Source organism: Caloenas nicobarica, chromosome 1, assembly GCF_036013445.1.
Source record: "Caloenas nicobarica isolate bCalNic1 chromosome 1, bCalNic1.hap1, whole genome shotgun sequence".
NCBI lineage: Eukaryota > Metazoa > Chordata > Aves > Columbiformes > Columbidae > Caloenas > Caloenas nicobarica.
Genome location: NC_088245.1, coordinates 59,152,941 through 59,167,469, shown reverse-complemented (window position 1 = coordinate 59,167,469; position 14,529 = coordinate 59,152,941). Strand labels below are relative to the sequence as shown.

The 14,529-nt window shown below is 53.3% G+C and overlaps 1 protein-coding gene across 2 annotated transcripts; it reads left to right on the top strand.

The window, feature by feature from the left end:
• Window positions 1-1,617: 1,617 nt before the first annotated feature.
• On the top strand, window positions 1,618-12,412 carry MCM5 (minichromosome maintenance complex component 5). Of its 2 annotated transcripts, XM_065652747.1 has the most exons (17): window positions 1,618-1,660; window positions 1,874-2,056; window positions 2,968-3,094; window positions 3,206-3,334; window positions 3,989-4,161; window positions 6,048-6,203; window positions 6,308-6,474; window positions 7,079-7,250; window positions 7,429-7,540; window positions 8,318-8,461; window positions 8,758-8,823; window positions 9,776-9,952; window positions 10,058-10,170; window positions 10,415-10,543; window positions 10,804-10,946; window positions 11,540-11,667; window positions 12,116-12,412. In XM_065652747.1, exons 2-17 carry the CDS (start codon window positions 1,890-1,892, stop codon window positions 12,215-12,217), a joined length of 2,205 nt encoding a protein of 734 aa, XP_065508819.1. In that variant the 5' UTR covers window positions 1,618-1,660; window positions 1,874-1,889; the 3' UTR covers window positions 12,218-12,412. The 2 variants fall into 2 exon arrangements, with proteins under 2 accessions (XP_065508819.1, XP_065508827.1); XM_065652755.1 differs by lacking the exon at window positions 8,758-8,823.
• Window positions 12,413-14,529: the final 2,117 nt, after the last annotated feature.

The window sequence follows — 14,529 nt, the reverse complement described above, 5'->3', positions numbered from 1 at the left end:
TGACAAATCCACCCAACTTACTCCTAGGACTTGGTGCACACATGGCGTTGCTAAGGGCATCCCAAACACACGGCTTTCCTGCCCCACTTTTGCTGAGGCAGATCTGGAAGGCTGGCTTTGTGGCCAGCCACCGCTATAGCCACGGGACCTATCTGCTTCAGAGGGTCTTCTAACACAGGAGTCACCGCAGGAGACGCTGCAGTTCAGGTATGGCACAGCAGGTACCAACAAGGCCGTTATCTGTCACCTCAGAGTCCTCTCCTCTCCAGGAAGCCTCTGGGATCAACCTGTCTCCATGATGCTGCCTGTTCTGGCTGTGATTTTAATCCCCAAAACACACTTTACTACTGATCGAACAACCAGCACTGAACCTGCTCAAAGAGCAAGAATCAGAAGGCAGGTCCCGCTGAGAATAAGCAATGGGAAAGAGGGGCTGTCATTATTCTCAGTCTCTTATCTACCCTATGTCCCTTCCAAAATCCCCTTTAATACTTCTCTATTTGGATTCATCTGCCAACACCTGGTAGAAAAAATAGTTAATTAATTAAAAAGACAGTCAGACGTTTGAAAAGAAGGGTTAGGAAACTTGATAGCTATTCAAATATATTCATTCAAATTCTTATTCTTCCTATTCAGTCCCTCTGACCCACCCCAACTAAATCATTATGTTCATTCAACCATGCTGGGTAACTAAACATCCCAAAACATGCAAACAAACACCCATGAGCTCAAATGCACTCTACCACCCTCAGGCCCTCTCTGCTACCCGTCTTAGGGCATAACTGTGACCTCGAAGTTAGGAAATCCGGATTCCGTCCGACACCATCCCCTCCCTGCTCATGGCAGAAGAGGCACGGTGCTTGCGGTATCTCACGGCCATCGTGCACACTGAAGGACAGACTCCAGACTGAGACTAAACAAGCCTTCAGAGGTGAAGACTAAAGGTTTGCTTGTACTTGTCTACGCTCTTTATTAATATATCCAGTTTCTCTGCAAAATGAGTTGGTTTCACTACAAGACAGCCTTTATTTTCCACGTGCTGCAGTGAAAACCTCCCTTGCAACGCACTACACTTCGCAAATTTGTTTTCATTTAGGATGCACGACCTCACTTTTGAAGGACCAAAATGCTTACCCAATGACTTCCCAGCCTTCCCCCAAAACTCACTACGAGTCAGGAGAAAACCATCCCAGAGAAAAAGTATTTTGAGGCCGCAGCATCCTGTTTGCAGGCTCGGTCATTGCAGTAATTTATTTTACTGTCGCTAATTAATGCCTCCGCCTCCGCCCCGGCCTGCGGCGGCCTCTCTTCCCGCCACCTGAGCGCAACTAACGCGCTTCCCCCCCCCGCTCCCGCGATGGTTTCACCCGCGCGCCGCCATTTCGCCTCCCCCCGCCCTTGCCTCCCAGATTTCGCGCCAAACTGCGCTTGGCCGGCAGGGGGCGGAGCGCCCCGGCCAATCGGCGGCAGGGGCCGTGCGGCGCGCTGCCTCTCGGGGCGGGGCGGGAGGGCGGCCGTGGCCCAATCCGCGGCGGCGCGCTGCGGGCGGGCCAATCGGAGTGCGCGGCGGCGGCGCTCCCAGTACAGCGGCGCTGGTTTCCGCAGCGCGCTGCTTTTGCCGCGAAAAAGTTGGTGGCGGCGGCTTCCCGCGGGCAGCGAGGTGCGGGGCGGGGTCGCGCGTGGGGCCGCAGGGGGACATCGCGGGAGACATCCCGTGGAGCATCTAGGGTGGGGGAGGAGGACGGCGCAGTGCGTGGGGCGCAGTGCAACCGGGAGTGGGGGAGCACCGCGGCGGGGGGCAGCATCCCGTGGGGCGTTTGGTGCGAGGGAGAAGGAGGTGGCTGGGGCCGACCGTGCGCTCTCGCCCCCGCAGAGGAGCAGCAGTCACCATGTCCGGCTTCGACGACCCCGGCATTTACTACAGCGACAGTTTTGGGGGCGATGCGTCGGCGGACGAGGGGCAGGTGCGGAAGTCCCAGCTGCAGAAGCGGTTCAAGGAGTTTCTGCGGCAGTACCGGGTGGGCACGGACCGGACGGGCTTCACTTTCAAATACAGGTGCGGCTGTGACCCCCCTTCTCCTTCTGTCGCCTCACCCACCCCTCTTTGCACATCTGATGGGCTCTTAATCTCCTTCCTGCTGTGCACTCCCCCCCCGGTATACAACAGTGCATTTTAGCATTTTTCATCCCATAGGCCATAAAGAGATCTTTGTCAGTATAAGAAATGTTATTGTTTTCATTTAACCCTATAGAAAAACTGTGATCTGGTGTCGTCCCAAATTTTTAGACAGCCGGCTGGTGGCAGAAGTAGCAATAGAGGGATCCACGGTGCCAAACTTTTACCTAGTTCTGAAATTCAAGGTTTGGCTTCCAGTTCTAGTGCTTTCTGGTCTGGAGTTTTGTCTGTAGCCATTAAAATCGGTGCAGCACTGTCCATGTGTGCCTTCTGAGGCTGTGATGGTCCCTTGGCCATCCCTTTGCCCGCGCAGCTTGGAGAGACAACTGTGAGAGGACATGCAGATGTGTCGTGCAAGGGCTGGGACAGTCTTTCATCTCTGAATTTCATGCACCCTGGCTTTTTTGAGGAGACCATTGCCTGCTATGCTATTACTTCCATTTTAAAAAAAAACATTTTAGGTATAATAGGTATTACCCTGTGTAGAATTTTTGAATTTTTCTATTTGCCTGTCTGGTTATGCAACTCTAGTAAACAATCAGTTCTATACTTTACATTGTCACGGTAAGCACTGGTGTCCCTGATCTTTTGTCACATCTCAAAGTGGGTTTGGGTGAAAGATTTGCCCAGATCCCCCTACACTTGGCAGCTCTCCTGATTTTCCTCGTTTGCTTTCTAAACTGAGGACTCCCTGCAGAACCTGCCTTCTCTGCTCCCTACTTGTCATGAGGCCACGGTGGGTGACTGGTGCTTTCTGGTCTGCAAACCTTCACCACTTAACTGCCTTCCAGGGATGAACTTAAACGGCACTATAACCTGCGTCAGTACTGGGTGGAGGTGGAGATGGAGGACTTGGCCAGCTTTGATGAAGATCTCGCTGACTATCTGTACAAGCAGCCAGCGGAGCACCTGCAGCTGGTAAGGACGGAGGAGGTTGGCATTGTGGCGCACTGACATTGTCACAGCGTGAGAGCAGCCCTGACGATATACTGTAATATACCCCTGACAGCCTGCTCGTTCCCTTTGTAGCTGGAAGAAGCAGCAAAAGAAGTTGCAGATGAAGTCACCCGTCCTCGTCCTTCGGGGGAGGAAACTCTCCAAGACATCCAGGTGATGCTGAGATCGGATGCCAACGCAGCCAACATCCGCAGCCTGAAGGTGAGGTGAATCGGCTGCCACGCTGGGCAGCGAGTGGCAGGGCTTGCTTGTGTGGGAGTTTGCAGGGAAGCATTTGGTGCTTGATCACATAGTTCAGGACATGACTTGTACACTAATTTACAAGCAGGGATGGTCTGCAATTTAAATCTGACCACAAAGGACTATTATTACTGTTTCCTGCTGTGGGAACTGTTATTGCTGTTAGTGATGTTCTGCATGGAGTGTTTTGTCCTTTTCTCACTTGTTTTGAAATCATAGAATAGAAACATAGAATCACAGAATAGTTTGGGTTGGAAGGCATCTTCAAAGCTCGCCTAGTCCAGCCCCCTGCCATGAGCAGGGACAACTTCAACTAGATCAGGTTGCTCAGGGCCTCGTCCAGCCTGGAATGGAATGTCTCCAGGGATGGGGCATCGACCACCTCTCTGGGCAACCTGGGCCACCCTCAAATCGACATGGATTAAGTCATGCAACATTCCTCTACTACTGTAGAGCAAAAGAGTGACATTGCGCACGCTTTTTTGTTCTGGTCCCTTACTCCCATGAATGTGGGAAGTGTCACTAAGAAAGACCTGTGTTTCTTTAACATCTTTAGTTTTCTATCCATCCTCCAGTGACAGCTCTTTCACCTTCCCTTCACCTTTTCTCTTTCAGTCTGATCAGATGTCCCACCTTGTGAAGATCCCTGGGATCGTAATTGCGGCAACCCCTGTGAGAGCCAAAGCCACCAGAATCACCATCCAGTGCCGCACCTGCCGCAACACCATCAGCAACATCGCGGTGCGCCCGGGCCTGGAGGGTTACGCTCTCCCCAGGAAATGCAACACGTAAGGACTGACGTGGGGATGGATGCATGTGGCAGTGGGGAACAAAAGGCTGCATCCCCTCCTGCTGCTCCCCCTCCATCCCATGGATGCTGCATAGAGTCAGCTCCCTGTTGCACAAGGCAGAGGTGTCTGTGTTGCTCTCTGCCTCTTTTGTTGCCCTTGTGCCTGCGTGCCCCCGTGGCTGACAGATGTCCATCTGTCTGTGGTCACACTGGTCATGACACTGCATGACAGAAAAGACATGGACCTGTTGGAGAGGGTCCAGAGGAGGCCACAAAAATGGTCAGAGGGCTGGAATACCTCTCCTACAAGGACAGGCTGAGAGAGTTAGGGTTATTCAGCCTGGAGAAAAGAAGGCTCTGGGGAGACCTTATTGCGACCTTTCAGTACTTAACAGGGGCCTGTAAGAAAGATGGGGACAGACTGTTTAGCAGGGCTTGTTGTGATAGGACAAGGGGTAATGGTTTTAAACTAAAAGAGGGGAGATTCAGGCCAGACATGAGGAAGAAATGTTTTGCGCTGAGGGTGGTGAAACACTGGCCCAGGTTGCCCAGAGAGGTGGTCGATGCCCCATCCCTGGAGATGGGGCCAGGCTGGACGGGGCTCTGAGCAACCTGATCTGGTTGAAGATGTCCCTGCTCATTGCAGGGGGCTGAAGTAGATGAGCTTTGAAGATGCCTTCCAACCCAAACCATTCAATGATTGTATGGCCAGTGCCACAAGCAGTGTTGAGTGGCTGTGTCAAGGGAGTTCTTTTTATCTGTAATGCATTTTGCCTGTTGTACCTAAAGGTTCATTCCTGTCTCCAGCTGTCCCATAATGCTGCATTCAGCCCTGTCCCTGCCTGCACAGAGTCAGACGTTGGTAGTGATATACTGAGACAGCAGCAGGATGTGGAGTTGCTCCTTGTCTTGGAGAGCTCCTATTCTAGCAAGGCAGATACATCTCAAGAGACTGGGAGGTTGATGGAAGCCTCATCACATAGCTAATTGCTTTCTCGCTAGAAACCACTTAATGTGTGCTTCCTGTGCGAGGTTATAAAGAAAAATGCCTTGCCACATCACTGAGTCTACTGTTACCTTCTGTCTAAGTAACGAATTACCTTCCTCTCTGCTTTTAGTGAGCAGAGGAGAGCGGGGAGAGAGGACAAGTATTCAGGCAAGTCACCCTGTCTTTGCCTTTGTCTCATGCGCACTTTTGGTGGCTGTTAAAGACAAGAATCATAGAATCATTTTGTTTGGAAGAGACCCTTGATGTCATCGAGTCCAACCATTAACCTAGCAGTATCACTAAACCATGTCCCTAAGAACCTCATCTACGTGTGTTTAACCACCTTCAGGGATGGTGACTCAATCACTTCCCTGGGCAGCCTGTTCCAATGCCTGACAACCCTTTCCATGAAGAATTTTTTCCTAATATCCAATCTGAACCTCCCCTGGCACAACTTGAAGCCATTTCCTCTCGTCCTATCGCTTGCTACTGGGGAGAAGAGACCAACACCCTCCACCGTACAACCTCCTTTCAGGTAGCTGTAGACAGCGATAAGGTCTCTCCTCAGCCTCCTTTTCTCCAGGCTGAACAGCCCCAGTTCCCTTAGCCACTCCTCATCAGACTTGTGCTCCAGACCCCTCACCAGCTTTGTTGCCTCCCTGAACTCGCTCCAGCACCTCAATGTCTTTCCCGTAGTGCAGGGCCCTCTTGTCACCCAAGACTGAGGACTTGATGAGCCTTTGGTTCAGACCTGTGTCACTGCCCTTCTCATCTGCTGGGCATGGCTCAGAGGGGCAGCTGCTCTGGGCTCTGTCATCACTGTCCCCTCTACAGGGGGGCTTCCAGAGGTGGCTCTTGAGTGCCAGCAGCCTTCTCTGATTGATCTCTCTGCACAGAGAACAAGCCGGCCGCCCAAAGTGCCCACTGGACCCCTATTTCATCATGCCAGATAAGTGCAAGTGTGTGGACTTCCAGGTCCTGAAGCTGCAGGAGTCTCCAGACGCTGTGCCCCATGGAGAGATGCCCCGGCACCTGCAGCTGTACTGCGACAGGTACCAGCGTGGTCTCCCCACTCTCACCCCTCGGGGCTAGTGGGTGTTGCTGGTGCCATCCTTTCCCCTGCTACCAACCTCTGCTTTCCTTTTCCTCCTCTCAGGTATCTGTGTGACAAAGTTGTCCCAGGGAACAGAGTCACTATCATGGGCATCTACTCCATCAAGAAGTCTGCCCAGAGCAAGAACAGAAGACGTGACAATGTGGGCGTGGGCATCCGTAGTGCTTACATCCGTGTGGTGGGCATCCAAGTGGATGTGGAGGGCTCAGGTGAGGGCTGCTTTTGGTGCCTGTCTGGCCTGTGCGGATACTATGGAGTTGGGAGAGCCACCTCCTTGGACAAGGTGGTTCTTCTGCAAGGACTGTGTGAAATCACAGCCTGGGTCCTTCTCTGCTGCTTATATAGCAGAAGGTTCAAGCCAGTCCAGGGCTCTGGCTTGCTCTTGATGTGTCACTTGTGTGACACTCAGGTGTCCTGTGTGACTTTTTCTCAGCGATATGAAATGAGGAGGCTTCAGCCTGAGTCCTTCAGAGTATTTAGGTGTTTTTATCTTGCTGATCTTAGTGGGAATCTGCTAGTCCATCCCTCAGGATCTGAGCTGAAGCTGATAGTTAAAATTGACCTATGTATTTAAAACATGGTCCTGACTGTAATTCTCCCTCTGGTTCCTCCAGAGCTGCTCTGCCCAAGATCCTCGCTTTTTCCTACCAGCCTTGCTGGGATGGCAAACGCCTGCCTTCTCCACCTTCCCACCTGGTGGCACTTGGCATGATATTCAAGAAGGGATTTTCGTGATAGTGGGTGTGGAGGGAGTAGTGTCATTTACTTTAAAACACCTATTTGTTTGCTGTTGCTTTATTCTCCTCTGTACAGGACACAGCTTCACTGGCTCTGTCACCCCTCAAGAAGAGGAGGAACTTCGTCACCTCGCTGCCATGCCCAATGTCTATGAGACCATCACCAAGAGCATAGCGCCCTCCATCTACGGCAGCACCGACATCAAGAAGGCCATTGCCTGCCTCTTATTTGGAGGCTCTCGCAAGAGGTGGGGAAAGGCCAGCCTGGCGGAGAGAGGGTGGTGGCAGGGGTGTCATTTATGGCACAAAGCCCTTGGATAGTCTTCTGTTGGTGCTGCCAACCACTTGCCACTTCTCAGCAATGCTTGGTTATCAAAATGAAGGCTCACCGTCACTTGTGCTTTTTTCCTCACCCTGTTTCTCCAGGCTGCCAGATGGACTGACCCGCAGGGGAGACATCAATTTACTGATGCTGGGTGACCCCGGCACAGCCAAATCCCAGCTGCTGAAGTTCGTTGAGAAGTGTTCACCCATCGGGGTAGGTGGTTTGAGGTGCCCACTTATAGTGTGGCTCTTTTCTTCCTTCTGCTTCTTGTGTAGCACCGAAGACCAGCTTGTGGTCATCGCAGATACAAACCTGCCTGTGCATCCATGGCTGGACAGGCTGGCAGAGCTGCAAACCACCATTTCTGGTGCTCACCTGGAAGAGATGGGCTGCAGGACAGGGGAGAAGGGAGGGAAGGGGAAGCAGGTAGTGCCTTTCATTGTGACATGAGCTGGGCTATTTGCAGATGTCTAAAGACATGACTGTTGCTGTTGTTTATCGTTGGAACTTGATCAGTGGAGAGCCTGGCTGGTCAGGACAAATGAAGTTGACTGCGTCTCAGACATGGACCTCCAGGCTGAGTCCAGGCATGAAATTAGATTTTCAGCTGTATTTTCTTGTAGTTTCCATTAAACTCAGCTCCTGACTGCATTGTTCCCTCAGGGGTAAAACAAAGCTAATGCAGCAGCCCACCAAACAGTGAATCACTCCCTGTTCTGTGCTTAATACCTGTATTTGTGTGTCTGCAGCCCCCCGGTGCATTACAGCTGCTTAGTCCAAGGCCTGGGACTAGGCAATATTCTTTCTCTGTACCCAGCAGGTCTGCTTTTGGCATGGGCTGAATGATTTTCCTGGAGGCCTTTACATTTTCTCCAGCAGCTCTGGATTTTGCAGTGCCAGGGAATGCTTTGTCCTCCAGCTGGGGTGGTGGGATCCTTGGTCCTGCGGTGGCTGATGTGCTGTCCCTTCTCTTGTCCCACACGCTGCTAGGTATACACCTCAGGGAAAGGCAGCAGTGCTGCCGGCTTGACGGCCTCAGTGATCCGCGACCCTTCCTCCAGGAGTTTCTTCATGGAAGGAGGGGCCATGGTGTTGGCAGATGGAGGAGTGGTGTGCATCGATGAGTTCGACAAGGTACCCATGGGGCTGCCTGCACGGGAGTGGGGAAGAGAGCCCTTGGGCTGTGAGCTCCTGGGAAATCACACACCTGAAGGAGAAAGGGTGACTCTCCTGGGGCTGTCTCACTTGCTTTTGGGGAAGATCAGGGGATGGGGCTGCAGGGAAATTCTGGTTACATAGTGCGCTCTGAGGCAGAGGTTCCTTGGGAGGTCAGCATTGGTGGGTGCACAGCTGAAGTGTGGTGGAGGTGACCGATGGTGATTTTTTTTTTTTTTTCTGCCCACCTTGTTTCTCCCACCTCAAATGCGAAGATGCGGGAGGATGACCGTGTGGCCATCCATGAGGCAATGGAGCAGCAGACCATCTCCATTGCTAAGGTGAGCTGTGGGCACACGTCTCCCTGGGGCAGGAGCCTGACTTGCCACTGGGTTTCCTTGAGAGCCCAGCAACTAGTGGTCACTCATCTTTTGCCAGAATTGCCCGTTTTAGACTGGCTTGTCCAGGCAATGGTTTTGATGGTTACTGGCTTCTCTGATCTGAGACCAGTCAGCCCTGACCTTAGGCTTTAGGTTGTCTTCTCTGAGGCTGCCTGAACTTCAGGAGGACTGAAATGAGGTCCCTCTGCTCTGCTTGCCCTCTGCTCCTCTCAGTTTAGTAGTTCTGCTCACACCCCTGTGCTACAGGCTGATGTCACTTTTCTATCTTCCTTCGTACTGCTCTCCACCTTCTCAGAAGATCTACAGAAACTGCCTGACATCCTGGTGCCAGGTCTTCTCTCAAATCAGAGTTTCTCTTCATTTCCACTGCTTTTTTTTTTTCGTAGCACCTCTGCTCCCTCCTGGTTGCTCTGGCTCACCCCTTAGCTGTTCAGTCTCCAGTAACAGAGCACCCACCATGACTGGTCACTCTTACCCTACTACCTTCAAACCTGCACTTTGCCCCAAGGGCTGCCCAGGGGGACTGAGCCCTGACAGACCAGTTTCTGTCTCATGTTGCAAACTTGGTGATAGGTTCTTGTGTGTCCCTGCCCTTGACAGGTTGTTTTAAATGAAGTTACTCAGTGCTCAAGCCTCAGCTGAAGCCAGTCTTCCTCCAGAAGGACACACAGGTCCAGCCCCAGGTGGTTCCTGTGCTGACCCTTCTCCAATGTGGAACCATTGCAGAGCCATTTGGTGCCACTTAAAGGGTTTTATTTAAATAGAAGTGCTTGAGGATGTGTCCTTGCAAACTGCTTTGGACCTCTTACTACAAGTTAGTAGCGTTCTAGCCTTTCTAGGACATGGATATGGACATGGTCTTGACCCCATCCATTTCTTTTTCTCCCCACAGGCAGGAATTACAACCACACTCAACTCCCGTTGCTCGGTGCTGGCAGCTGCCAACTCCGTCTTCGGGCGCTGGGATGAGACGAAGGGCGAGGAGAACATTGATTTTATGCCCACCATCCTGTCCCGATTTGACATGATATTCATTGTCAAGGATGAGCACAACGAGGAGCGAGACATGGTAGGTTTGGGGCACATGGGTGCAGCCAGGACCCGTGGTGCCCTGTTTTTCAGGAGGGGGAGACAGTGGGGTTTCCAGCTGCCTGACTGCCCTCTGCTCTCCTAGACGCTGGCCAAGCACGTCATGTCCTTACACGTGAGTGCCTTGACGCAGACCCAGGCTGTGGAGGGCGAGATCGAACTGAACAAGCTGAAGAAGCTCATCTCCTTCTGCCGGACGTGAGTGCGAGGCATGATTTTTTGGCTGTGCCCAGGCTGCACAGTGGGAGATGGTGGTGAGAAGTGAACCCCACAGCCGATATTTGCAATCTCTTTATCTGCGTGACCTTTTTTTAACTCCAGCCTTGAAAAAAGGGAAGCGAGAGCAGCTTGCAATGGTGCTACAGTGTGGCGCGAGGAAGCGAGGGGTGCCCAGGGGACCCTCTTCGGTGGTGCCACCTCCAGCTCCTGTCCCCTTTTGCAGGAAGTGTGGCCCCCGGCTGTCAGCAGCGGCGGCAGAGAAGCTGAAGAACCGCTACGTCCTGATGCGGAGTGGCACTCGCCAGCACGAGCAGGAGAGCGACCGCCGCTCCAGCATCCCCATCACTGTCCGGTGAGCGACCCTGCCCTCCTCACCCCACCCAAACCCTCGGGGTTGGGGTTGCATTGCTGGGTGCCACCTGGGATAGCCCAGGAAGGGGTTTAGTGGGGTACTGGGTTTTGAGGGAGCCCTCTGTGAACAGGGCAACACTGGAGGTGCCACATGGGGGGCAGGAGTGCGTGGAGTGAGGTAGGTGGGGGTGTCAGTGGTCATGGGGAAGAAGACTCCTTAGAGCTGCAGAAGAAAGCGGGGAATGTCTCCTTTGGCTGCAGGCAGCTGGAGGCCATCATACGCATCGCCGAGTCCCTGGCGAAGATGAAGCTTCAGCCCTTTGCCACTGAGGTGGATGTTGAGGAGGCCTTGAGGCTCTTCCAGGTGTCCACACTGGATGCAGCCATGTCAGGCAGTCTGTCAGGTGAGGAGGAGATGCTCTGTGCTGGGGGGGCGGGGGACAGGCTGGCCCTGGGTGCTCTGGGCACAGAGAGCCAAGCTCCCGCCCTGGGACCAGGCTGGCAGCGCCAAGGGGTCTACCAGACACCCCCTGAGCAGGTGCTGGACCTGCTTTCTGAGCTAACGCAAAGTGATGCCTGTGGAAGCCAGGGGCCACGTGGGCTGTGGCTCACGGAAGGGGCAAGAACAAATGACACCAAGGGTCTCCATTCATGCTGGGGCAAGGGGGGGATGGTTTGGCCTCTCGTGGTCCCAGGGGCAGAATACTGTGATGGAGGTGGTTCCCCAATGTGTTTGTCCTCTAACTGCTTCCCTGTGGGAGTGGAGACGTTTCCTTGGGAGGCAGTACGACATGAAGGGTTGCAAGGAAACTCCAGCAGTCAGGTCCACGTTCAGCTGTGTCTTTGAAGCTCCACAACCTTTGATGATGGATTTGCTCGTGGGTTCCTTAAAGTCTCTGAGACATGCAGGTGTGGCGGGAGAGATGGGAGATGGGCACTCTGGCTTTGAGAGTGATGTCTGGGCAGCGCAGAGAGCTCACGCAGCCTCTCCCTCCAGGGGCAGAAGGCTTCACGACACAGGAGGACCAAGAGATGCTGTCCCGCATTGAGAAGCAGCTCAAGCGCCGCTTTGCCATCGGCTCCCAGGTGTCGGAGCACAGCATCGTGCAGGACTTCATGCGGCAGGTGCGCCAGGGACCCTGCAGAGGGTTGGGCTGTGAAACCAGGCACCCCAGGCTGCTGTTCCGGGGTCAAACCCATTCCCCAAGAGGTGGCAGGACAGCCTTTTGGTCATATTTGCTTTTGAAGTTGTTTGTAGGGAGTGGTGCATAATGTGATTGTAGAGTTTAAGGAGAGTGAGGCAAGAACTCATTTTTCTGCAGAAGCACTGCGGTTTGGAGGCTGTTCAGGTAGTTTGGGGTCATACCCTTGAAACCAGAATTGTTTGATTTATAATACTGGCTTCAGTCAGACCTGAAACAGTGAAACAAGAAAGGAGCATCAGCACCTGGTGCTCCCAGGCTCCTCGCTCTGGAGAGGCACAGCCAGGCTTCAGGGGTGGTTGCAGGTTCCTGCTGGACCCTGGTGAGATTTTTCTTGACAGCTCATCTTCCCCTGTTCTCCCCTTTTCCAGAAATACCCAGAACATGCCATCTACAAGGTGCTGCAGCTGATGATGCGGCGGGGGGAGATCCAGCACCGCATGCAACGCAAAGTCCTCTACCGCATCAAGTGACCTCCCAGTCCCATGTGCGGGGAGGGACCTTTTGCTGCCTGGCACCTGTCCATGTGTGGGCAGAGAGCCTCGTGGGGTCAGCGCCTGCTCCTGGAAGAAGTTTTTCCTTTGGGAGCCAAACAGCCAGGAACCTCCCTCTTGAACCAGGGTTTGGGGTGGTTGGGGTTCCCCTTGAGTGCTCAGATCCTGTGTCACACCAGTGTTTCTTTGAACTCCAAAATCTTTTAGATTATATTAAAATAAAAACTGATATTGGTAGCCCAGGGTCTTTGGCTGCCTGGAGGGACAGAGAGGATGTATCCTCTTCCACTGTTGGATTTTAGTTGGAAGAGCATCCCTCCTGCTTGCCCTGTGTTACCCACTGCCCAGCACCCACCTCAAGGTGGGACACGACCCCATGGGAAGCACCAGCAGCCCTAAAGGCAGAGACCCATTTCTCACTTGGGGTTTGATCTGTCTGTTAAGGCATAAATCCTGTTGCCTCAGGCTGCCCTGCTGGGCTCAGCCATGTGGGAGGCTCTTTACCCAGTCACTGCGTGCAGGCTGCAGCCATCTTTCCTGTCTGCCAGCAGCAGCAATGGAAACAACCTGCTGTTCCCTGCTCCAAAGCTGCTCTTTGCTTATCCCTCCTCATCTCCAAGGAATGTGGTAGGCAAATGCTTTACCCTGCAGTGTAAAGGGCTGTGTGAAGCCCTTGCTGGAGGTGTGGGCAGAGCCCTCCGCTTGCCTCAGTGGGGTGGAGCAGTGCGCAGTGAGGATGAGGATGCAGGGTGATGTCCAAGAGCTGTGTGCTCTCCTCCCCGTGCCTCTACCACCTTGTTCGTGTGTTGGCAGCTATAGAATCATGTAATAGTTTGGGTTGGAAGGGACCTTCAAAGGTCATCCAGTCCAACCCCACCTGTCATGAGCAGGGACATCTTCAACTAGATCAGGTTGCTCAGAGCCCCGTCCAGCCTGGCCTTGAATGTCTCCAGGGATGGGGCATTGACCACCTCTCTGGGCAACCTGGGCCCAGAGGTTTCACCACCCTCATTGTAAAAAAATTCCTACTCATGTCTGGCCTGAATCTTCCTTCTTTTAGTTTGAAACCATTAGGAGGAGGGATGTCCCACTTGCCAGGAGCTTCTTGGGCTCTGTGCCCTGGGGTGCACTTGTGTGGTCACTCGCTCTCCTGTATTTGCTGCACAACCTTGCACTTGTCAAACTGCAGGTTTCTGTCATTTCTAGCAAAGCAGTATTGGTTTTCATAAGTGACCTCCTGAAGATGCAAGGTGTGGGTGGGTCTCTGCCCTCAGCATCTTGGGGCCAGCTCAGATGTCTGAGAGTACAAGTGGGGGACACTGAAGACAGTGCAGCGTCGGGCATCTCAGGGGAGTGAAGCCGCTGTGGTGCTGGAGAGGCTGCTGTCATGTCTGCGAGTGGCCTTCAGGCTGAAGAACTCACCCCAGGAGAGGCTTCATTAACAGCAGAAACATTCAGGGCCAGCAGAGGGTACCAGAGCCTCAAGGATGCCGAGCTGCGGCACTGCAGGCAGTGCTGCCTCCTCCTCTGAGAGGGGAAACCGAGGGGTCCCTTTGGGCCTGGGTGGTGGGGTGCAGGGTGCACCCAGCCTGGCAGCTGTCACACGAGGGCTGAGCTCTGCTGCAACCCTTGGGGGATTCAAGAGCATCCCTCTTTTATAGAATCATAGAATCGATTTGGTTGGAAAAGACCTTTAAGATCAAGTCCAAACATTAACGTAATGCTGCCAAGTCCACCACTAAACCATGTTGCTAAGAACCTCATCTACGTGTCTTCAAACACCTCCAGGGATGGTGACTCCACCACTTCCCTGGGCAGCCTGTTCCAATGTGTGACAGCCCTTTCCATGAAGAAGTTTTTCCTAATATCCAATCTAAACCTCCCCTGGTGCAACGAGGCCATTTCCTCTCATCCTATCAGTTGTCACTTGGGAGAAGAGACCAACCCCCTCCATGCTACGACCTCCTTTCAGGCAGTTGCAGACAGCGATCAGGTCTCCCCTCCGCCTCCTTTTCTCCAGGCTGAACAGCCTCAGCTCTCTCAGCTGCTCCTCATCAGACTTGTGCTCCAGACCCCTCACCAGCTTTGTTGCCCTTCTCTGCACTCTCTCCAGCACCTTAATGTCTTTCTGGTAGTGAGGGGCCCAAAACTGAACACAGGATTCAACTTGCGGTCTCAGCAGTGCTGAGTACAGGGCCACGATCGCTTCCCTAGTCCTGCTGGCCACACTGTTTCTGATACAAGCCAGGATGCTGTTGGCCTTTTTGGCTACCTGGGCACACTGCTGGCTC